Genomic DNA, 25,266 nt, shown 5'->3' on the forward strand with positions numbered 1-25,266 from the left:
ACGCAATATTAAATTTACTAAACTCGGTTGCCGCCCAAACGAACACGTGAAAAGGCTCGCTTCTGATTTAGCGACCTGCTAAATAGTCAAGCTAGCGCATACAGTTACTGTATTGAGAAGGTTAGCTAAGTATCTCCCGTAGTTAGCATGGTTGCTACCCACAATTTGAATTTGAGAGTTTTACATGTACAGCAGAATGTTAAAGATATCAAACGGTCTTTAAATGTCTACACTTTGATAATGTAATTGTAATAATTTATTACACTGCACTAGCTAACGTGTTAGCCGATGCGGTTACTTTTTTTTTTTTTTTTTTGCCCTCTAAACTATGACTAGCAGCAAGATAGTGTATGATTGAGTACGAAAACAATTTTTTGTGTCACTGGGAAAAATAAAAATAAAATCTTGTGGATTTTGCAAAATACTGACATACTGACCCCTGCAGGACATCTGGAAAAACACAGACTGCTGCCATGACTGGTTGGGGTCACCACAGCAGATCTGATTTGGCACAAGTTTTATGCTGGATACAGCTGCAGATTTACATGTAGAATGGAGCACGTGTGGCCTCGAACTGACAACCTTCTGAACGGGTGACAGGCGTATTAACCTCTTGCCCTCCTGAGCAAAATTTCACTACTAAAACACAGGTGTGACGGCAGCAGAGTCTGACGCCACTGTGACCTCCACCAACTGACTGACGGCGGGCAAACCTTCATGATGTCATAAGGTGGGGTTGTGATAATTAAGATAAAAAAGAAATGCAGAGAGATGGAAGAGATGGACCCATGTCCTGTGAAGTTTCACCAAGTTCTGTTGGTTACAAACAGATGGGATGATGGCAAACCCACCAACACCCCCCACCCCCCACCCCAACCTGGTCAGCTGATGGACATGATTAAAAAAAAACATCAAAGGCAGAACTTTTCTCTTACCGCAGAATGAATTACAACTCATCATTTTGGCAACTTTTTGTAATAAATTCTTACGGTTTTAGCCACCAGGGGGTGAAACAACTTCTGTTGATGTGTTTTTATAATTCCATTATTTATATTTTTCTTTTTTCCCCAAACTCATTGCGGAGGGGAGAACAAAACAAAACAAGCTGACATAAGGATGACATAAGAAGCAACATTTTGCCAGTGAAGCAGAATTATGTGTCAGTTATTTACATCTGGACACCAGACGCTAATGAGCAGGCTGATTTGTATGTTGGTGTTTATGTGTGCCGGCATGGAGCCACCCAAAGTGGAAGTCCTGCAGGAGCCTCCATGCTCCAGTAACTAAAACAATCCTGCCGAGAGCGTGAACCTGGCCGCCGCTCCGCCGTTTACAAGGCTGTGTGTTCAAAAATAATGGGCACGATCACAGCCGGAACCACGCTCTGTCCTCGAGCCCAGCTCTGCAAGCTTCTGCAGACCCTGCTCCTGCTACGGGGTCACGTCGGGCTCGCCGAGGCTCTTGGCACTTTTCTTACATTTCTTCTTCAGTCTGTACACGTGGAAGGTTTTGTTCTGAAAAGTTCTGGTGAACAGGGCGGTGTAAGCTGCCGCATCAGTCTTAATGGCCTCACAAAAGCGAGGGTGCGAGGCGGGAACCAAGTCTGGGTCGTCCTCTCCTGGTCCGTCCATGATCTGGAGGAAGAAAAACGAGCGTTACCTTCAGAATAATGATAATAAAAACCGAGCCACTTCAGGTCAGATTGAAAAAGAGTCGTGGAATAGCTTCATAACTAGTTTTGCACAACTCAAACAATTTCTCAATGACACAAAAATGAAAACACATCTGCATTATTTTGTTGCCCACATGGATCCAGTCTGGTCTCATGATTTGATTTAAGTTGTTTTTGTGCTGGGCGGCTGTTTATGATGGTGGGAGGATGGGGGGGGGTGTTGAAAAAACATTGATTTACATCAGTATTGCAATTCTTGTCCTTAACGATTCAAAACAACCACTTTTTTTAAGACGTCCTCAATAAATTAATAATATAAATTCTCTGTAGGCTGGATGATTGACAGCTTGCAACTACGGCCTCATATTGTTGTTGCCTTGATTTAACAGCAGCTCTTTTCAGTACAGACTGAAAAGAAAAGGAGAAAAAGAATAATTTTATTAAGTTACTGGTTATTCTGTACGGCTTTCAACTATAAAATGTTAGAAAATGCAAAAAGACTTGGCTTCAGGGAATAAGTTCAAAGAAACATCCTGCCCGATTAAAACATATTGTACATAATGGAAATAAAAAAAGAAGCAGCTATATCATTTTTAAACTAAAAGCACTTTAAATGTTGCACAAAGTCATAAAAGCTTGTTTTGTGCTCGTGCTTATGACTGAACAAGGATGTTTTTGGTGCATGTAGCACCTTGGACTGCACACTTTCTGGGGTTTGTGGTTTAGCGTCACTACCTGCAATAAGCAGGAATCTTTTATCCATTTGACCATCGATTCAAGAAGTGCATTTGAAAAACACAGAAGATTTCTATATACTTTTTTAACCAGTTTTCAAACATTTTAACAGACAATTTCTGCAAACACACTTTAATTTTAAAAATAAAAGTGAATCAAACCTCATTTAAATTTCATAATGTAGTTACGTAATTGTAGCACTGGTCCTTAGTTGCCCTGACTGTGTGTTTGGGGTCACTGTCATGTTGGAAGGCCCAGCCACGACTGAGGGAAGGAGGTTGTTTGTCAAAATACCACAATACATGGCCCCATCTATGCTCCCTTCAAGTAAAGAGTGCAGAATAAGAGGGCTTCTTAAAGAAAAACTAACAGGTCTGTGAGAGCCAGAATTCTTGCTGGATGGATCAAATACTCATTTCATGCAATAAAGTGCAAATTAATTATTTAAAAATCATACAATGTGAATTTCTGAAAAGTTTTTTTTACATTCTGTCTCTCACAGTTGAAGCATACCTTTGATAAAAAAAATTACAGACCCCTCCATTCTTTGTAGGTGGGAAAAATTGCTAAATCAACAGTGGTTCAGAAATCTCCACAGGCTGGATCGGAAATTTCCGATCCATGAATTATGTTTGTATCAGAACCAGATACTGATATTAGATTGGATCGGCCCCATCCCTAAACATGACTGATTTAATGATAATATTGCATAATTAACAAACTCTTCATTCTTAAGAATATTCAATATTGGAATTGCAATCTGAAAAAATTATATATATATTCAAACATCCTAAATTAGTGATTGATATTTAACAAGAGTGGCATGGGCTAATGGGCACCCAGTGCCTGAAGTAATGGGCCATTATCTCGATATGATGGGCCCTTCTCAAACATCAATGGGCCTCTGCAAACTGTCTGAGATGGATCTCCAGACTAGCCTGAGAATGCCTCAGTATCCCACAGTCAGAGGTGATTAATGTGGCCCAGGAAAGGGATGTTTGGTGTCCCTGCAAAAAAAAAAAAAAAAAAAAAAAACACCTCCGTGTTGGAAACCATTCAGAAGATTCAGACGGCTTTCGATGGCTTTCAGTCGAGTGAGTATCTGAGAAATTGTGTAACAGCTGGACATGCCCCAACATGTCCTGTGACACTTTTTTTGCTGCGCGTCCTGAGCTGCTTCGTGCCGACGCGGGAAATCCTCTGCACGTCTTTCATTACAAAATCTCCTGTAACAGTGGAATGTGCCGCAAAAGTGCTATGTCCAGCTCTGTTGCCATTTCTGTGGTAGTCACATGATGTCCCGGATCAACACAGCATTCAGTTTAGAAATGATCTGGTCGATCCAGCCTGTCGAATGGCCGCTCGGCGCGCCGCGCACCCTCCGCCGCTGTGGGCCATCTTTAAAAAGGTTTTAACAGTCCATAATCCGCGTGACGCCGACAGAATCTTCACCGATATCCAACTGAATCTATCGAATGGTTTCCAACTGCCTGTCTCTAACAGTTTCTGAAAAAAATTTCATGGAGCAAAGCGGCAGCCTCTCAGCAAGTTCTCAGACAAAAGAAATCCGAAGGGAGGGGTGGACCAGTGCTAACTCAAAGCCTGCCCACAGGCGAATGACGCAACCGACAGGCGTGGAAAAACTCACGCATGCGCACAAAGGTTCAAGCTTGGCTGATGTAATCACACGCGATTCAAATCCATATATTTTTTGAAAAAAACAAAAAGGTACGATACTTTTTGGACAGACCTCGTATATGGCAGAAAAACAAATGAATGAATGCAATAATGTGACTTGTTGTGCGGTTAATGGGCCTAATGAACTGTCTCGAAGATGCGTTTGCTTCAGTTTTCTGTCAGTGATGAGAAAGCCATGCCTCCACTGTGGAGATGCAACAAGGAGCTTGATATATGCATTGGATATTCCGTGTACTGCACCCTTGTGTTTGGGAAGAGAATGTAGGATACTTCAGTCTAAAATTATTTAATATATTTCAATATGAAATATTCTTTTTTTTCTTTTTTCTTTTTTTTTTAACTATCAGCTGCATGAGCAGATTCCAAGTGCAGCTAAAATCTGAGACAGAAGTGACACATGCAGACTTCCTTCAATAAAGCTGTCAGATGATGTTTGACATTTAAGCAACGCTAGATTTCATAAGTTGTTCTGAAGTCTGATCCAGACTAAAGCTCGTCTCACTTCTACTAATCGAAATCGCCAGCATGCTGCGTCAGCCGTCAAACTGGAGTGGCGGCAGCGAATGAGAGTGTCACTGATGGAGGCATCACTGAGAATATTGCATTTTATGTGTGTTGGAGGCAGATGCTGACACTCAGCTTTTACATAGTCACTCACACAAACACACACGCACCTCAGGGAAAAGGAGCACACACGGCGGTGCCTCATGTTAAATAAAATGCCACCTACGTGTCCGTTAGCGAGGTCGAGCAGGTCTCTGAGTCTGCAGCCTCGTCTGTGCCTTCTCTCATAACAGATGCTGTTTTCCAGCACCACGTAGTCGGCGCCGGCAGCTCTCAGTATGTCGTGCACTTCCTCCGGGGAACGGCGCGCGTACACCTGGTACACCTGCACATCACGCACAAACACTGAGGCTGTTTATTCACGGAAAAACCCACAACGCCAACAGCAGGGCGAGAACATGTCAACACATTCATTTCTGAAACACACTTTTAATCAAAGGCAACTTAATTATTATCAACACGTTTACCACGAACCTAAATAAAGACTTTTGAGGGGAAAAAAACAAAGGTTCAGACATGTTTCTTTTTCTTGTAGAAAAACAAAAAACTGTTCCATTTCACACCTGAATAAACAAAAGGACAAAAGTAATTCGACTTTTCTTTCAGCTTTGATCCGTCTCAACTGTCACTCACGATTATCAACCAAACACTTGTGTTTGTTCTGCGTGCATATGTATACACATACCCACACACAGACACAAAACAGAAGTCCACAGAGACTCACTCTGTAGTTCGAATTACAGCTTCATGCAGACGGTCACAGTCATACAAAAAAAAATTCCCAATCTAAGACTTTAGTTCCTACAACTACCTAAGGATGCATTCACACTCTGAAGATTAGCCCGACCTTTGCCAACGGAGAGTGAAACGTTGACCAGCACTGATGTCCGCCAGACTCCGCAAGACTCTGATGTCACTTGGGCAACACTGATGTTCATCGTGGTCCTCACAAAATTTTCAACATACTTAAACTCTTCAACACTCATGGCAAGAGTTGAACTCTGCTACCACGATGCGACTTCTCCCAGTATTCCGGTACTGCTGTGTTCGCCTCCGCTAGCCAATGTCAGAGGCTTGACTAGATGCCCACCACCTCTGGATCCCTTTGGCATTAAGAAATGTGAAGAAATGTACATGGAACCTTTCTCAATGATGCAGCAGTAGCATCTTAGAGTTATATCGAGTTTATGTAGACTACGTCACCTGACATCTCTAATGTTGTTGATAATCTGCTCCAGAGTGTGCGCTACCAATGTGCGCTGAAAATGTTTGCCCGCCAACAGTGAAAGTTGAACTACGTCCTATAGTAACTCAGTGGACCTCTCCGCATGCTGAGTTCTGCCAGTAGAATGTCACCCTCTGCTCAGCTACGCTGACCTGCACTGAAGACAGGAAATTTGTACCCCTGGATTGAGCCTTCTCTGGCGTTTGACAGAGATTTTTGAGAATCTGCTACATTGGCCAGCATCTGGCACCTCATATCACAGTGTGAATGGGCCCTGAAGAGGTCAGAGGTTATGTGACCTCAATGAAGATCACAATAGAAATAAATGTTATAATTTATTTTGCTGTCCTCGGCAGTGGTTGAAGATGAGTACCCACTGACAGCTGAGTGAACTGGGACAACGTAGATGAAGTATCATCTCCAAGATGATACTTCATCTTGGAGATACTCTTAAAGTTCCGAGTATTCCTTTACCTTTAACTAGTAATGACTTCATGACTTTCTTTGCTAATAAAATTTTAACTATTAGAGAAAAAATTACTCATAACCATCACAAAGACATATCGTTATCTTTGGCTGCTTTCAGTGATGCCGGTATTTGGTTAGACTCTTTCTCTCCGATTGTTCTGTCTGAGTTATTTTCATTAGTTACTTCCTCCAAACCATCAACATGTCTATTAGACCCCATTCCTACCAGGCTGCTCAAGGAAGCCCTACCATTATTTAATGCTTCGATCTTAAATATGATCAATCTATCTTTATTAGTTGGCTATGTACCACAGGCTTTTAAGGTGGCAGTAATTAAACCATTACTTAAAAAGCCATCACTTGACCCAGCTATCTTAGCTAATTATACACCAATCTCCAACCTTCCTTTTCTCTCAAAAATTCTTGAAAGAGTAGTTGTAAAACAGCTAAATGATCATCTGCAGAGGAATGGTCTATTTGAAGAGTTTCAGTCAGGGTTTAGAATTCATCATAGTACAGAAACAGCATTAGTGAAGGTTACAAATGATCTTCTTATGGCCTCAGACAAGTGGACTCATCTCTGTGCTTGTTCTGTTAGACCTCAGTGCTGCTTTTGATACTGTTGACCATAAAATTTTATTACAGAGATTAGAGCATGCCATAGGTATTAAACGCATTGCGCTGCGGTGGTTTGAATCATATTTATCTAATAGGTTACAATTTGTTCATGTAAATGGGGAATCTTCTTCACAGACTAAGGTTAATTATGGAGTTCCACAAGGTTCTGTGCTAGGACCAATTTTATTCACTTTATAGATGCTTCCCTTAGGCACTATTAATAGAAAGCATTGCTTAAATTTTCATTGTTATGCAGATGATACCCAGCTTTATCTATCCATGAGCCAGAGGACACACACCAATTAGTTAAACTGCAGGAAAGTCTTACAGACATAAAGACATGGATGCCCTCTAATTTCCTGCTTTTAAATTCAGGTAAAACTGAAGTTATTGTACTTGGCCCCACAAATCTTAGAAACATGGTGTCTAACCAGATCCTTACTCTGGATGGCATTACCCTGATGTCTAGTAATACTGTGAGAAATCTTGGAGTCATTTTTGATCAGGATATGTCATTCAATGTGCATATTAAACAAATATGTAGGACTGCTTTTTTGCATTCTCTAAAATTAATTAGAAAGGAGTGATGCTGAAAAACTAATTCATGCATTTATTTCCTCTAGGCTGGACTATTGTAATTCATTATTATCAGGTTGTCCTAAAAGTTCCCTGAAAAGCCTTCAGTTAATTCAAAATGCTGCAGCTAGAGTGCTAACAGGGACTAGAAGGAGAAAGCATATTTCACCCATATTGGCCTCTCTTCATTGGCTTCCTGTTAATTCTAGAATAGAATTTAAAATTCTTCTTCTTACTTATAAGGTTTTGAATAATCAGGTCCCATCTCATCTTAGGGACCTCATAGTACCATATCACCCCAATAGAGCGCTTCGCTCTCAGACTGCAGGCTTACTTGTAGTTCCTAGGGTTTGTAAGAGTAGAATGGGAGGCAGAGCCTTCAGCTTTCAGGCTCCTCTCCTGTGGAACCAGCTCCCACAGAACCTTGTGGAACTCCATAATTAACCTTAGTCAGTGAAGAAGACTCCCCATTTACATGAACAAATTGTAATCTATTAGATAAATATGATTCAAACCACCGCAGCGCAGTGCCTTTAATACCTATGGCATGCTCTAATCTCTGTAATAAAATTTTATGGTCAACAGTATCAAAAGCAGCACTGAGGTCTAACAGGACAAGCACAGAGATGAGTCCACTGTCTGAGGCCATAAGAAGATCATTTGTAACCTTCACTAATGCTGTTTCAGAACTATGATGAATTCATAGTATCCACACAATCCACACAAAACATCCAAAAAAAATTTTTTCCAGCACTGGCAGGCGATGGAGGTGCTCAGAAATCACCTGATTAGCAGACGTGGAGTGTAACACTATTTATAGTGGACACTGTTACTCTGACAGAAATGCTGATGTGTCTGGATGTTGTGTCATGACTGACACACCCATACAGATGTTGTATGGAAGTTAGGACCAGTACTTCTGTATTGAAGAACTGGCTTGGTAGTCCCCATCTTGAAACAAGACCAGGGACTGTGCCCCAATTATAGCGGAATCACAATTCTCATCCTCTCTTGGAAAGCCCATGCCAGGGCACTAGAAAAGAGAGGTAGACCTTTAGCAGAACCCCAGACTCATGAGGAGCAATGTTGGTCTGTCCTTAATGTAGAATGGTGGACTAGCTCGTAAGGATAACCATTCTAATAATAGCTCGTAAGGATAACCATTCTAATAACCTTGCAAGGATAATAGAATGGTCTTGGAAGTATGATCAACCAGGCAACATGTTTTGTTGACTTGGAAAAGGTGTACGACTGGATCCCTTGAAGTGTCTTGGTGCAATCTGGGACCACAGGGTGTTAGGTTTGGTGACCTTGGCATTCCTTTTCTGCTTCTTACGGATGATGTGGTTCTGTTGGCCTCTTCAGGCAGTGACCTCTGATGCACAGTGAGCATGTTGGAGGCTGTGGAGTGTGAAGGCAGTGGGATGAGTATCAACACCTCCAAATCTGAGACCATGGTCCACTGTTGGAAGAGGACGGATTGTCCCCTCTGGGTCAGGAGAGAGTTACTACCCCAAGTGGAGTTTAACAAGCTCGAAGTCTTGTTCATGAGTGCGTGTAATTTGGCACATGTGAGTAAAAGCTGGATTAGGGCTGATGTTTCACAGATGCTGTACCGGATCATTATGGTGAAGAAAAAGTTGAGCCAGAAGGTGAGGCTCTCAGTTTACGCTCCTATCCTCACCTATGGTCATGAGCTTTTGGTAATGACCAAAAGAACATGGTGATGGATACAAGCGGTGGAAATGAGATTTTTCAGTCTGGTATTTGGGGTCAGGAAGAGCACCTGAACCAATCTTCCACGCATGCCCAAGTAAGAGGAGGCCCAGGGGAAGACCCAGGACATGCTGGAGGGATTATATTTCCCAGCTGGCTTTGGAATGGCCTGAGATCTCCCAGGAAGATTTTGAGGACTTGGCCGGGGATTGGGAAGTATGGGTAGTTAATGTTGTCACACAGTTCTCTTTATCACGAGTAATCCGGAAATTACAGGAAACCGTTCTTCTCTGAAAAATACCAGTCGCCCAAACCTGAAACAATAAAAGTGTTCACACTAAGTATCCATGTTTGCTGACCAAACGTGGCCGAAATGTACAACAAGAGTGAATATTTTTATAAAAATATCTCAGCTTGATAGCAGGGTGAGCGCTTGGTAAAGAAAGATCATTGAATCAGCAGCCGTGGTCAGAAACTGTAGTCCTGGTCCACGCACAGCAGTGCTGCTCCAGAGATGTTACCAAAATAAAACTGCTGGTGTGAAACCTGCCGAAGGCATACCGACAAGCTGACACCCACTCGCCGGTGAGTGAACTCGCGTAGAAAATGCCAGACTGAGTGTTTGGATGTCAGTTTACGTTGACCTTTAAATTAGCAAAAAAAAAAAAAAAAAAAAAAAAAGATCTAAAAGGTCTAAGAGCTGATCAGTTTAACAGTAGCTTCACATTTATGTAAAACACACACAGATTCAGAACCAAGCCAAGGATAACTGTTCTTTGTTCACCAATTCTTTTCCTATGACATAAATTACATCTTACAAAACTGAGGAAACATTAATGTTATTGCAGAACAAATACTTTTCTGCCTCAGTACAGCATAGACACACGCACAGACACCCACACTGTACCCGGAAGGTGCATCAGTGTGCTGGATCATTAATGAGCTCCACACCGAGCTCAGGCCTCGCCGGCAGCTCTGCGTGGCCGACGTCCTACTGGGAGGATAAAGGACAAACACAGGCCGGGCTACACAAGAGATGACCACAATTACTTCACGATCATTCTGAAAACTAAGCGAATTTATTGCACTGTTATTTTTGTGTGACTGTTTCACTCTACTTGCTTAAGTATCTGATATATACCTTTATTTGAATCTACTGGATTGGTGTAAAAAGGCAACAGAAAAGAGAAAAAGCAAATATAATTAATAAGCACTGGAGCAAATAATAAGCTCTAACTAATAAGCTGTGAGGTTTTTTTTTCCATTTTGATTTGATGGTCCAGCAACTTCTATATTTTGAAGCGACTATGTATAAAAATACTGCATTGCCATCTATGCTCTCAGCATGGCATAGATGGCATACACGGCAAACTACTCCTGAATACGGCTCTGAGTGAGGTACTGTCTCATCTACACTCCAGGGCACCATTAAGCTGGATGCTAACTGCCATAAAAGAAGAAAAGACCTGAATGAGAATTTGTTGGGTCTTAGAGTAAAATTAATAAATCATGCTCTCAAACTGAACGGCCTCTGTCTTACATAAATAGAGGGAATAACATTAATATGACCCAATACTCCACTTGTTTGCACTTTGTGAGACAGCTGTAATATCAAAAGTTACATGAATATTTTTGCAATTTTGAAGAAGAATCTGCAAAAGAGGAAAAAAATCTTGAGGTTCTGCAATTGTGGAGTACATAATTGAAAATAATCCATGTAACTTTTGATATTACAAATATTTGACACCGAGGAGTGTTTTTGTGATCACACTGTAAATGCTTTAAAAATGTACAGTTACTTAAAAAAAATATATATATATATTCATTCATTCATTCATTGATTTCATTCATTTAAAAGAAAATATAAAATATATATATATATATTCATCAAGGCAAAGTGTCACCCTTGATGTTTTTGTCCGCTCAGTGGTGACAAGAAGCCTTTTACTCTTGAATTTATTGTGCTTTATACAGTATCACTGATTAGCCTGCTAGCTTCTGTTCACGAACCTGGGTGGCTGCATTATAAATTAATAATGTGCCGATTAAATAATTTTACGCCTTTTTGCATGAAGCAGTAGCCTCACATTTCAAATATAAATGGGATTTACAAAGCAATGTGTTATATGATTTTTTTTTCCATCCGCATGATGAATTTTGGATAGATGTGACTAATACTCCTGGTATGATATATATCTGGAAAATACAGTATACACTTGTCCTCACTGTTCAGTTGCATCAGAGAAATGTTTGGTTCCAGTGCTACTAGCTCAGGCACTTTCTAGAGTAGGGGAAGTGGATCAGAAATGTTTTGTGGCATCATAAACACATTATGCATAGGTTCAGGTCATTCTATTGTGGATTTAATACAGCAAGTTTTGTTTATAAGGCTGTGCTATTTATGATTCCCCCAGTGTAATTTACAGTTTAAAATTTAATTTCAAAATTTTTTATTCACTGTTCCCCGGACACTAATTCACGGGGCACAGTGAATCAACTTAGAATATAATAATAAAAAAAAAACACATAAAGATAAAGATTTTGTCAAATTATTAAATATATGCTGTATGCATGTACAAACTATAATCCAGCAAACCAGCTATGTAATGTGTGAGTGTCTTATATAGTGATATAAGTCCTTTAGGAAACTATTATAAATACAACTGTCATAATTTCTGTTCAAATGTGAAAACAGTTGTTTATATACACAAATATAGAAATAATTCATGGAAAAAATAAATGTGTAAGCTCCAACAAGTAATATTTGTCATCCACTTGATACTGGGGCTTAGTAAATCACTTTCTAGACTGATTCACAGTGCCCTGATTCACTGTGCCCAGGGTGCATGTGACACATGAGTCATGCTATCAAATAGCTGATAGTCTGGAGAAGACATAACACATGCTCATCAGTTGGACGGGTAGTCTTGTAAATAATAACAATTTTTTGGGCCACCTTTCCTCTGTTGTGAGAAATAAATACAAAGAAACTGACATCCACAAATTTTACTTTTGATAGGAAAAAAACTGACTTCACTTGCCACTTAGTTTTACCCTTAATGTATCCAAAAACAAAACACTAATTTATAAGGGGGATGTCTTTATGCATAAAATATGGCATAACTGCTGAAAATATATTTATATGTAGTTTTGCAGATATAGCTACTGATTCACTGTGCCCTGTGATTCACAGTGCCCCGATTTCCCTACCTCAACATGAATTTTGATGTTACAATCAGAGCGCAGCATAAAAGTGGGTTTCTATACAGCTTGACTGAGCCACGTTGAGGATGTCACTAAATCTGACCCCGATCTGTGCTGCAGGTTCAAGCTGGTGATGTAAATTCAAAAAATCGTGTTTCTAATGCATGTCAACTGTATAATGACACACAAGTTTGGGACACATTGGGCTTAATTAATCCTCCTTACCTGTGGTTAAAAAAGTAATGATTGTTGCAGACTTCAAAAAAGCATAAAGGTGAAGGGAACAGAAGTGATGACGTGGTGATGCGTAGATATGGTGCCAACAAAAGCAATGTGGAAAGGCAGATGGGTGGTAGATTTTGTTAAAAAAAAAAAGGAAGGACGGAAATGGCTGTAGGAAATACTTATTTTAAGAAACAATGAGGAGCCCAGGGTGACATACTGCAGACTGAAGGGTGGTGCACACAGGTGGACTCTATCCTGTGTATGAGATACAACCTAAAATAATTTAGAGACTGTAAGGTGGTGGCAGGGGAGAGCGTAGCTAGACAGCATTGATGTCCATTTACAAGATGACTTTGTAAGTGGAAAAAACAGGGGCAACAGTAAAGATGAGCCAAGGATAAGATGGTTGAAGCTGAAGTAGGAAGACTTATGTGAAATTTAGAAAGGGGGTGAGACAGGCACTGGACGGAGAAGAGATTTCAGACAACTGGAAAAGTACTGCAGATGTCAGGGAGACAGCTAGGAAGGTACTAGTGGTGACATCTGGACAGTGGAATGAAGACAGACTTAGTGGCTGAATGAAGATGTTCAGGAAAGTATAAAAAGAAAGAGGTTGGCAAAAAAAGGACAGGGTTAGGTGGAGAGAAGGCGTAAGTAGACAGGAGTAAATTTAGATGTAGCGTAAGGTGAAAAGAGAAGTGGCAAGGGTAAAGAAAAGGCATATAGCAAACTGTACATGAAGTTGAACACTAAGGACAGAGGAAATTACTTATACTGAGTGGCCAGTCAACGGGAGTGAGCTGGAAGGACATGCTGCAAGTTAGAGAGGAGAGTGTGTTGAGAAGGTGGAGGGATATTTTGAGGAGCTGACAAATGAAGAAAATGAGAGTGAAGCAGGCTGGATTTCATGGAGAGAGTAAATCAAAAAGTGCAGGGATTAGTAAGGATGAAGTGGTGACAGCAATGAGAGTGGAAAGGCAGTTGGTCCAGGATGACATTCCAGTAGAGGCATGGAAATGTCTAGGAGAGTGGCAGTGGAGTTTATAACCAGATTGTTAATAAATCTTGAAAGTGAGAGGACGCCTGAGGAGAACAGAAGTGTGCTGGTTTGTATTTTTAAAACAAAGGTGATATACAGAGACTTGCAGTTGATCAGCCACAGCATGAAGTTATGGAAAGTATAGTAGAAGCTAGGTTTAAAACAGGTGAGGATCTGTGCGCAGCAATGTGGTTTCATGCTGAAGAAGAGCACCACAGATGGTACAGTACTGTATGGTAAATCTGACTGGAGGAGGCAGTTCCCAAAAACCAAGTGGACATGCAAGAAGGAGCCACCAAGACAAGCCAGGGGGGTTTACAGGCTTCCGTGGCTGTGACTGGAGAAATTGAGTATAATGCAAGTTTTGTCTGTTGCGTCAGGAGTTACACTGTACAACTTGACGGTGGAACAGAGAAGAAAACTGATCAAGTTCAGGCTTGCATCTCCCATGTGCGTTCTGCCAAACCGTAGCTGAAACTTCACACGCAGATCTTCTGAGAATAGTTACTGATGTACCAACAGCTTTGATACTGTATTTGCAAATTTAAAAAAAAAAAAAAAAAAAACCCTTTTAGAGCAAAGAAATCTGACGGCTTTAGCGAAGCAGCTTAACACAGACCGATTCAGTGTCTTCTGGCTGGTGCAGGTGTCACAGCAGCAGCGGGACTGGAGCGATGTCGTAGGTGCTCATTACACGTCGTCGGTCATTTTCACTGCCCATGTCACCGTATCAACTCCACAATCTCAAATAGTGCACGGATGACACAGAGTGTTCGCGAGAGCTGCTGCTGTCACATTCCACCGACGTGCAGGAACCGTCCCGTCCCTCCAATGTGGGTCGAGATGCTGCAGACCTCAGCTTGGATATTCATTCATCAAATGTCAAGAGACTCAGGCAGCAAATAGTGCACAAACACAAACCAGCAAACTCTTCACTTTTCTTGGCACAAAAACAAGTTTGTAAGAGTTCCCGGTAGATGGCGCAAAAAATAAAAATAAAAAAACAATCCAAAATCAAATAAGATGTATTTCTGCTGTGTGTACTTTGTGAATCCAACATACAGGAGGTCCACATTTATTAGTTTGATTTGACTGATGTGCTCCAAACAACATGAAACATTATTTAAAAGGGGGTACAGTCCACAGGCAAATGTCACCGAGTGCTTCTTGAGATGACACACTCGTTTCAAACTGGAGTGACACGTTGCGGTTATTCTGAGGTATCTGCCACGGCAACAGAAAGTGGGGGGGGCACAGGGCGAGCAAATGGTAAGTTTGAAACAGGTCTGTCTGAGGTGTCACAGCCACGCATGCCGCTTACTGTCACAGCGAACGTCAGTCAGCGTGGAAAACCCACAGCAGCGGTCAAACCGTGCCAAAAATGGCACGGCGCTAGTGACACTGTGTTGCACCCGTAATGGGCCATTAAATTACCACCACATGTTGTAATTACCATTGATTTATTCTGAACTTTGACACAAGCCCCAACGGCGCGTGTTGTCTTGCAGCCGCGGATGTGTGACAGCATTACCTGCCTGGTCCGCTCCCGCAGGTCTTTATCTTCATAATGGGGGTGGTTGGTGAGAACTCTGCCTGTGCACAGCTTGATTCCAGCCAGCAACTGCATGCTGCCGGCAAACACAGCCCGTTTTGGCGTCTGTGGTGCTGCATACACAAACGGGGGGGGGGGGGACAGCCGGAAGAGAACGACATCCTTCGAGAGGGAAAACTGGACATTTGTGCAATTATTCAAATCAGAGAAAAGAAAAACTGAATAGGGATTAAGGAAAAATGGATGTGAAAAGCTTTTTTTGTGAAAGAAAATGAAATGAATAAACGTTTTGGAAACATTTACAGGTGCAGTGATTTATCAAAAGATTTGGACTGAATTTCACTTCTTCATTTATTACTTTTCTTTTGTCGTCAAGCTACGTTGGAACACAATCGGAACACACTGAAAACTATGTCAAACTTTCTTTCAGAGATCTTGCTTGAAGGGCCATCACAGCTGTCTGTATCAAAGCTTAAGTACATTTATTTTTTATATAGGCATAAATTAAGTTCCAGAAAGACCAAGAGATTCACAAAAAACTAGACAAACTCAACAGGTACGGTAACAAACATTAAGTGGATGTGGAACAAAATTTAACACCACTTAGAAATTACTGCTGACCTGCACGGACCTCATCATGTAAGGCAGGTGGAGAGATTCTAAATAAAACTGGGAAGGGGCAATTTCAGGCTAGTACAGAGGCAACACCAACTAAACAAACAAGTGACTGTAATCATGATTTGGTACAAAAGCAGAATCCAGGAAAGGATGTTCTGTGAAGGCTCTCAGTTGTCCAGGTGGTTTCCATAGTAGGTGGTTTCCCTCGGTAGGAAGGGGTCTGGTAGGTTTTAAAATTCCAGCTTTTGGGACTTCTGTTATTCTTCTCTACAAGAGTCAAGACAGAAGTCAGACTACCAGAGCAAGAAACTTAGCTGAGGAAGCTTCTGTGATTAGAAGTGAAACGTCCTCACGTCGAAGATTTAAGCTTCTCTACTATGCACAGAGAATCAACAAATGCGTGAGGAAAATGACTGAAATGTTTAAAAACTATGTTTCTCAGAGAGGGATTGCAATGGGATTTGCATATTCCTCCCTTGACAGTGCATAATATCATTAAACAATTTGAGAAATATGGAGAAAATTCAATGTGTTAATACCCATATTCCACAGGATCCCACTCGGCTACGGTCACCCACGATCCAAAAAAGTGCAAAACTGGATGAAATGCCTTAGGCCGGTTTGCCTCATATTCAGGCTGGCTTATAAGTGCAGACCTGGCAACCCATCCAAAGATGAAAAAAAGGAGCTGCGCCTCAGCGAGGCATGACCGAACTGTTCAACTTTGAACAAAACTACAACCTTAAAAATTTTACCCCAGTGGAGCACAATCAAACAAGTTTCAAGCCGTAGTCATGACAAATACTCTGTTTAAAGAAGTTGAACATGGACTGAAGATGCTAAGATCTACGAATATGAGAATCAGGACAGATGAAATTTTTGAACAGATCAAAAATTGGATCCCGATTTCAAATCTGGTGTTGATGACGGCCGTAACTGCTATGTATAACAAGTTTGTTCAAGATTGACAAAAATGGATCAAGAAGTCACTATGATGCTTCAAAATGTCCCCCGATTTGCTATTTGGGATTAAACGGCAAGGAACAGCACTCTGTAGAATAGCCCCATAAAACACAAGTCACAAGGCTCAGAGTGCACTGCATCAAGAGCAGGCATTCATCAATAGCTGATATAACCACATGGCAGTTGATTACTTTGGGAAACCTTTATCAAGCACTAAAATACAGTTACATTCACAAATGCCACTTAAAGCTTTGCTATGCTGCTGAAGCCAATGAATTACCAATGGTTCCCCAACAACTTTTTTCAGGCCCAGCCGTTACTCACTGAAAACTGAAATCACAAGGCACAGAGCAGAAAAAGTGTGCACAGAAGTGCAAAAGCAAACCGTGTTACCTATAAACTATGCAAAAATGGCACATCACATATGCAGTAACAATTCACTGCTGCACAAGACAGAGCGCAACACCCATCAGTTAAGGTGGTGTTGCTGTGTGATGCAGCAATTTTCATTTTACATACCAGTTTGTTTTTTTATGATCTTTAGAACAGAGTGGTCATCTTGAGACACTTTGTGAACGCTGCTGTTGCCACATTTTTAATTTTGTGCACATGACAGTGGACTGCATGTGTGATTCCACCTTTAACAAAAACCCTGAAAAGACTGAAGCGTGGTTTGGCCGCTGCACTGAAGCTGCTGCGTGTGTCCAGGCGGTAAGCTTTGATGATCCCAAATGACACACATCATGAAGAAGAAAAAGTTGCAGTTCCTTGACTGGCCACTTCAGGCGGGCTCCAGAAAGGAGCAGGTTCCCATAGAAGCCCATGTTAAAATGCCCAACTTTGGGGCAGAATTAAACATGTTTACAACCTGGTACAAAACCGGTTTGGTTTCTACAGATGAAAACTGTACAGGAGGTAAACGTTTTTTAACTTCTTCTTTAAAGACAATTTAAGCCATAAAGGTATGCATAATCAGGGGCGTGGCTGACTGCTGAGCTGAGCTCAGACTCTCAGAGCGTTCTTCATTGGCTTTTAGCTGCTCTGGAGGACTTTTATTTAGCATTTTACCACAAATGTCTGTAAGATGGTTTGTTGTGTTAATTCTCCTAAGAGATCATGTAAGACACCTGTGCTCCAGTATTTTCATCGAGTGAAATTTTCACCTAATCTAATGCATGTTAATCTTGTTAGCACATTTAACAGCTATTGTAGCTTGATCCTTTAGGTTCAGTTAATCCACAATTACTGAGGAAATAAGTGGGTCATAATTTTTAATGCCCACACCAAAGGAAACAGTGATAAGAACAACCACTAGTCCTCAAAAACATAATTTAATAAACATCCAAAACAAGGTTAGCCTGTTAGCTTAGCTTGCCACTAACATAAAGATGACAGGCATATACAAGATTCATTTGTCCCGCTCAGGTCAAGTGACACCCACCGACCAAAAACCAGCACAGATGTGCCTCAGTGTTGAGGAGCAGCTGGAGAAGGTGAAGAACACCTGCACAATTTACTTGGCCATGGACACAGCAATTTTTCACCCAGGTGCAGCAGACCGACTGTTACTTTGTTGAAGTAGAGCAGGTAGTTGAGTGGATAAGAAGTTGGCCTTCCTGGTTTTGAATCCTTCTCGCACGACCTGTCTGTGTTCTTGGACAAGACACTTAATCTGCATTGTCTCACTCCACCCAGCTGTAAAGAGGTACAGGTGTCGGACTGGCATCCCGTTCAGGGGAGAGTTGTAGATTGTCATCCACTTGATGCTACGGAATCCAGAGATAAGCATAGGCACCGATGGGCCTCAGAGCTGAAATAGGACTTAGGTGGACATAGCTCTGTTGTCTGGCTGGGTGGTTCCCATTCAGGACCTGGGGAGGTTCCATGGTGTGGTGGATGTGTTGATGTGTGGCATAAGCGCAAGCTCCCAGACCTGACTGGACCTTTCTAACCATGAAGACATCTGTCTTGTCGTGCACTCACCTCTAGAAAATTCCTCATTGGCGTGATTCTTCTTGTGTCTCCTACAACTTCATTTTAGTATGTTCATGTTTTGTGGAGGTCGACTGCTCACATGAACAGTTGATATGTTTGATAGTCATGTGACATTCAACAACACTGACATAATGCTCAAGAAAGCAGCTCAGTGAATAGATCAGGAAGCTTGGAACAGTAAGCTTGGAAATATGGGAGTAAATTGCTTGATCACATCATACTTGGACTACCAACCTACAGCCTGGGGTTTCATTCCAGTGTCCACTTCAAACTCCAAGTCTGTGTTCTTGGATAGCACATGCCATCTCCTCTGCACCAGTCCACCCAGCTAGTTCTGGCCTTAGCTGAGTCCAATCCCTCAAGTCCTGCAGCTCAGAAAAACCTCCAGACATCAACATGACATCTCTGAAAAAATACTTCAAGTTTTTACTTCCAAAGGAAGGCCAGAGAATTATATTTTTGGAGTTTACTGCTTAATTTCATAGGATTTTCTGCCGTCTATTCAGGTTGCGGCACTACAGTTGGTTGGCTTGTTGACAGAAAAAAAAACTGTCCAACCAAATCCAGTGAAAATATATTTTACAAATTGTGTAAAAATATGAACATCTCTGATTACATCTACACAAGGAGTAACATCTGATGTTAAACTTCACAGCTCTGTGCCATTAAATTTATGATAAATGTGTGAATCACAATATCTGCTTTTTATACACTGAAAAAAAATGTATGGTTAAATATAAATACACACACACACACACACACACACACACACAACACAAAAAAAGAACCTTGCAAATACTCACAAGGAAGGAGAAACAACTGTAAGACGGCACGTAATAAAATTTCTCAGTGCTGTCTGCAACAGGGTTGCCGTGACTGAATACTTTTGGAATCAAGCATTTCTCTCGATTAACTGAGTAATTAGAGAAAAAGTACTTTAGTGATTTTAAACAACAATGGCAAGTGTGCCAGCAATTTCAAATTTTGGGTTTTCCCTCCGTTTCCCTGGGTAATTTTGTTTTTATCAAAAAATCTGCTAAATTGGTCACAACCCGAGACACATTTTACAAACTAGTAAAAGAAAAACTGAGGAATTTAGTATTTTATAAGTTTATTATATATTATATTTATTACTTGTCAAGCTTATTATACAACCCCTGGCAAAAATGATGGAATCACCGGCCTCGGAGGATGTTCATTCAGTTGTTTAATTTTGTAGGAAAAAAGCAGATCACAGACATGACACAAAACTAAAGTCATTTCAAATGGCAACTTTCTGGCTTTAAGAAACACTATAAGAAATCAAGAAAAAAAATTGTGGCAGTCAGTAACGGTTACTTTTTTAGACCAAGCAGAGGGAAAAAAATATGGACTCACTCAATTCTGAGGAATAAATTATGGAATCACCCTGTAAATTTTCATCACCAAAACACCTGCATCAAATCAGATCTGCTCGTTAGTCTGCATCTAAGAAGGAGTGATCACTCCTTGGAGAGCTGTTGCACCAAGTGGACTGACATGAATCATGGCTCCAACACGAGAGATGTCAATTGAAACAAAGGAGAGGATTATCAAACTCTTAAAAGAGGGTAAATCATCACGCAATGTTGCAAAAGATGTTGGTTGTTCACAGTCAGCTGTGTCTAAACTCTGGACCAAATACAAACAACATGGGAAGGTTGTTAAAGGCAAACATAATGGTAGACCAAGGAAGACATCAAAGCGTCAAGACAGAAAACTTAAAGTAATATGTCTCAAAAATCGAAAATGCACAACAAAACAAATGAGGAACGAATGGGAGGAAACTGGAGTCAACGTCTGTGACCGAACTGTAAGAAACCGCCTAAAGGAAATGGGATTTACATACAGAAAAGCTAAACGAAAGCCATCATTAACACCTAAACAGAAAAAAACAAGGTTACAATGGGCTAAGGAAAAGCAATTGTGGACTGTGGATGACTGGATGAAAGTCATATTCAGTGATGAATCTCGAATCTGCACTGGGCAAGGTGATGATGCTGGAACTTTTGTTTGGTGCACTTCCAATGAGATTTATAAAGATGACTGCCTGAAGAGAACATGTAAATTTCCACAGTCATTGATGATATGGGGCTGCATGTCAGGTAAAGGCACTGGGGAGATGGCTGTCATTACATCATCAATAAATGCACAAGTGTACGTTGATATTTTGGACACTTTTCTTATCCCATCAATTGAAAGGATGTTTGGGGATGATGAAATCATTTTCAAGATGATAATGCATCTTGCCATAGAGCAAAAACTGAAAACATTCCTTGCAAAAAGACACATAGGGTCAATGTCATGGCCTGCAAATAGTCCGGATCTTAATCCAATTGAAAATCTTTGGTGGAAGTTGAAGAAAATGGTCCATGACAAGGCTCCAACCTGCAAAGCTGATCTGGCAACAGCAATCAGAGAAAGTTGGAGCCAGATTGATGATGAGTACTGTTTGTCACTCATTAAGTCCATGCCTCAGAGACTGCAAGCTGTTATAAAAGCCAGAGGTGGTGCAACAAAATACTAGTGATGTGTTGGAGCGTTCTTTGTTTTTCATGATTCCATAATTTTTTCCTCAGAATTGAGTGATTCCATATTTTTTTCCCTCTGCTTGGTCTAAAAAGTAACCGTTTACTGACTGCCACAATTTTTTTTCTTGATTTCTTATAGTGTTTCTTAAAGCCAGGAAGTTGCCATTTGAAACGACTTTAGTTTTGTGTCATGTCTGTGATCTGCTTTTTTTCTACAAAATTAAACAACTGAATGAACATCCTCCGAGGCCGGTGATTCCATCATTTTTGCCAGGGGTTGTACTAGCCCATTGCCTGTGGGGATCCGCGGGCTCTAAATTGAGTAGTTTAGGTTGCTGACATTTTTCAAGGGTGGTAATAAATTATGTAAAGTTTCTATAATGATTTCGAATGGCATGTGAGTTCAGAGTGTAATTATCAATCCATTGTTCACTGTTGTTATGTAATGTCTAAAGTTTCACCAAAAATATTAGTCCTACCAATGTTCCATTTTGGCGGCATTCATTCTTCACCCAAAATACACAAAAATACCAAGCGGCAATTTTTATACACACAAACACACACACACACGTGCGCTACTTGACTACTATTATATAGATTAGTTATTTATTGCTTGACGGGTTTTTATATATGTATATATATATATGAAGCATGGTGGTGGCAGCACCATGCTGTGGGGATGTTCTTCAGCAGCAGGAACCGGGAGGCTAGTCAGAATTGAGGGAAAGATGAATGCAACAATGTACAGAGACATCCTGGATGAAAACCTGCTTGACCTCAGACTGGGTGATGTTTCATCTTTCGGCAGGACAATGACCCTACACAGCCAAGATATCAGAGGAGTGACTTCAGGACAACTCTGTGAATGTCCTTGAGTGGTCAGCCAGATTCCAGATCTGAATCAGACTGAACATCTCTGGAGAGATATGAAAATGGCTGTGCACCGACGTTCCCCATCCAACCTGATGGAGCTTGAGAGGTGCTGGAAAGAGGAATTGACAAAACTGCCTAAAGATAGGTGCACAAAGCTTGTGGCATCATATTCAAGAAGACTTGAGGCTGTAAATGCTGCCAATGGTGCATCAACAAAGTACTGAAAAGGTGTGAATATGTACAAATTTGCTAAATAAAAAAAGAAGCTTTTTGATGTTGTCATTATGGGGTGTTGCGAGTAGAATTTTGAGGGAAAAATTAATTTACTCCATGTTGGAATAATAACAGTGACCTTTATTTAACCAGATAAAAAGCCCATTGAGATCAAAATCTCTTTTACAAGGGTGACCTGGCCAAGAAAGTCAGCAGCACACATCATAACAGACAGGCTAACATCATCAGGAGAACATTAAAACCGAACAAAATACAAGCAACATAAAGATAAAACAATCAGCTTGGTCATTCTAACAGTATACGAGGTCTGTGATAAAAGTAACGGACCTTATTATTTTTTTCAAAAACCATATGGATTTGAATCACGTGTGATTACATCAGACATGCTTGAACCCTCGTGGGCATGCGTGAGTTTTTTCACGCCTGTCGGTTACGTCATTCGCCTGTGGGCAGTCTTTGAGTGAGCAGTGGACCACCCTCTCGTCGTTTTTTCATTGTTTAGGAATGGCTCAGAGACTGCTGCTTTGATAAAAAATTTTTAGCCACTCTTTTCATGGCAAAATCTTCTTTCACAGTGAAATGTGCCGAAAAAGTGCTGATGTTCATCTCTTCTGCAATTTCTCGGATAATCACACGACGGTCCCACATCATCACAGCATTCACTTTGGATATGATCCGGTTTTTCAGCGTGTTGATGCCGATTGGAGCGCGGCACGCTCTCCACCATTGTGCGGCCGTCTTTAAACTGGTTGTACCGCTCCTTAATCTGTGTGATGCTCAGAGGATCGTCGCTGAAAGCCGTCTAATAATCTGAATGGTTTCCACCTGGCTATTGCCCAGTTTCTGGCTAAATTTGATGCAGTCGCGCTGCTCCAGTTGTTCCGCCATTTCCTTGCAAAGAAAAATGAGAGACTCCACCGATCCTCACACAAAGGCTGCTTAAAAGCAAATGACGCAACCGACAGGCGTGAAAAAAAATCACGCATGCGCACAAAGGTTCAAGGTTGGCTCATGCAAGCACACGTGATTCAAATCCATCAGGTTTTTGACAAAAAAAAAGGTCAGATACTTTTCTAACAGACCTCGTATAACATCACAAAAAGTTAACTTTGTAAGCTGCACCTTGGACCTCAGTGATCAATCGGATTCCAAATCAGGTGGGTGAAGAATGCTGGGATGAATACAGTCTTGTCCTGTGTTCCTCTTATAGTTTACTCATAAAGTCCATTTTTCAAAGATAAGACTTTCTCACATTTACCTGGAGGTTGAGGATTTTAAATGTGATGCTTGAACCCACTTTGCCATTTCAGCCATGTTTTGAAATAACTTTTTACATAATTTTTGGACACGTTATTTTAAAATACACTGGGAATTGATCTGCAGCCTTGTTCCATTATTCACCATCTTTGGGACCTCAGATTAGTTCACACTCCTTTAAATTCTTTACAAAAAGAAATGATCAATGTTTCATCTCTACTGCTGATCGATCGCATTGTTCTGCTGCAGAGGTCCAGTAACCCCGCCTCTATTTCACACTGGTTCCAGGATATGCATTTCCTCAGACTTTGGGGTGAATAAATAAATACAGGACTAACTGCTCCACTGATCTGCAGGTCTGACCTAAATGAGAGCTGCAGGGTCTCGTAGATTTGATTGTGCGCATTTTTGATTATTGAATTTTCTAAAACATATTTTTATTGGTGTTATCACCCGTTTGTTTGTCTGTCTGTCTGTCTGTCACAGCCTGAAGCCCACAATTTCTTTATAAATCGCTAAGAAATTTTTGCTAAAAATTCATATCCTGATAGGCAAGAAATTCAATTTTCAAGGTCATAGGTCAAAGTCAGGAAAAATCTTGGAAAATTGGAAAAAATCCCTATCCTTAAGATTGAATGAATTTTCAAAAAAACTCACAACTCAGGCAAAAAAAGATGAAGCTTCTGTCATATTTGAGAGCATTATGTAGGATTGTATCCTTTATCAACTGACAAAGTTTGATCCGGTGTCAAAGACCGAATGGTCCACCCTGCCTTCACTGTGCATGCATTATTTCGGAGCTCAGCAACTCATCTGAGACAGAGTCTCTTCACCCAAAGCAAACCAATGGATTAATGGGATTATTAACTATCAGATGACAAGGTAAAACCTCTTAAATCATTCTGAAGTCAGTTTTAAGCAGAAACGGCGAATATCTGCGACGCACAGTGAACGCAACAGCTAACAACTTCTGTAGCTGTCGCTCTCTGATCGCTTCCTCCATCTCTTATGATGAAACAATTTGAATTTATGTGGAAATTATTGTTGTACAAAAGCTTCAGATATCTGTCGCTGTCGTACTTAATTTTCCAGCATATCGGCGCGAGTAGACTGTATCTGCTGACGGCTTTCTTGATGTGAGAGGACAGAGAAAAGTGATGCGAGGCCTGTAGTGCAGTTTGAAGCAGAAACAAGGTGATAATCGGTGATCCGCAGCTAATGACGCATGCGCAGTGAAGGCAGGGCGGACCGAGTTTTAGAGGAGACCATTCGGTTGGCGTCACCGGATCTGATCCAGATTACAGATTTTGTGGCCATTTAAATTCAACATTGAAAACTCCATTTAATGTATCTTTTACATTATATCTTCAAATGTGCCCCGATCGCTCTCATATTTGAAAGTGAGATGCACACTGGCACTCGCAACACAAAGTTTGATCCGGATCTAATTTGGATTGTGGATTTTGTGGACATTTGAATTTAATA

General features: G+C 40.9%; 1 protein-coding gene across 1 annotated transcript; it reads right to left on the reverse strand.

Annotated features, from left to right (window-relative positions):
• Positions 1 to 966: 966 nt before the first annotated feature.
• LOC117501766 (probable C-mannosyltransferase DPY19L3) lies at positions 967 to 15,393 on the reverse strand. The gene is made up of 3 exons (XM_034160723.1): positions 15,272 to 15,393; positions 4,836 to 4,994; positions 967 to 1,634 (listed from the first exon to the last, which is right to left on the reverse strand). The coding sequence occupies exons 1-3, from the start codon at positions 15,365 to 15,367 to the stop codon at positions 1,431 to 1,433; spliced, it is 459 nt and encodes a 152-aa protein (XP_034016614.1). The 5' UTR covers positions 15,368 to 15,393; the 3' UTR covers positions 967 to 1,430.
• Positions 15,394 to 25,266: the final 9,873 nt, after the last annotated feature.

This window comes from Thalassophryne amazonica, chromosome 2 (genome assembly GCF_902500255.1).
Source record: "Thalassophryne amazonica chromosome 2, fThaAma1.1, whole genome shotgun sequence".
In the NCBI taxonomy this organism is placed as follows: domain Eukaryota; kingdom Metazoa; phylum Chordata; class Actinopteri; order Batrachoidiformes; family Batrachoididae; genus Thalassophryne; species Thalassophryne amazonica.

Coding starts and splice junctions, on each gene's coding strand:
- LOC117501766 (XM_034160723.1), bottom strand. CDS start 15,367: ATGCAGTTGCTGGCTGGAATCAAGCTGTGCACAGGCAGAGTTCTCACC. Junction 4,995..15,271: donor TGCGGGAGCGGACCAGGCAG/GTAATGCTGTCA, acceptor CGTGATGTGCAG/GTGTACCAGGTGTACGCGCG. Junction 1,635..4,835: donor TCGACCTCGCTAACGGACAC/GTAGGTGGCATT, acceptor TTCTTCCTCCAG/ATCATGGACGGACCAGGAGA.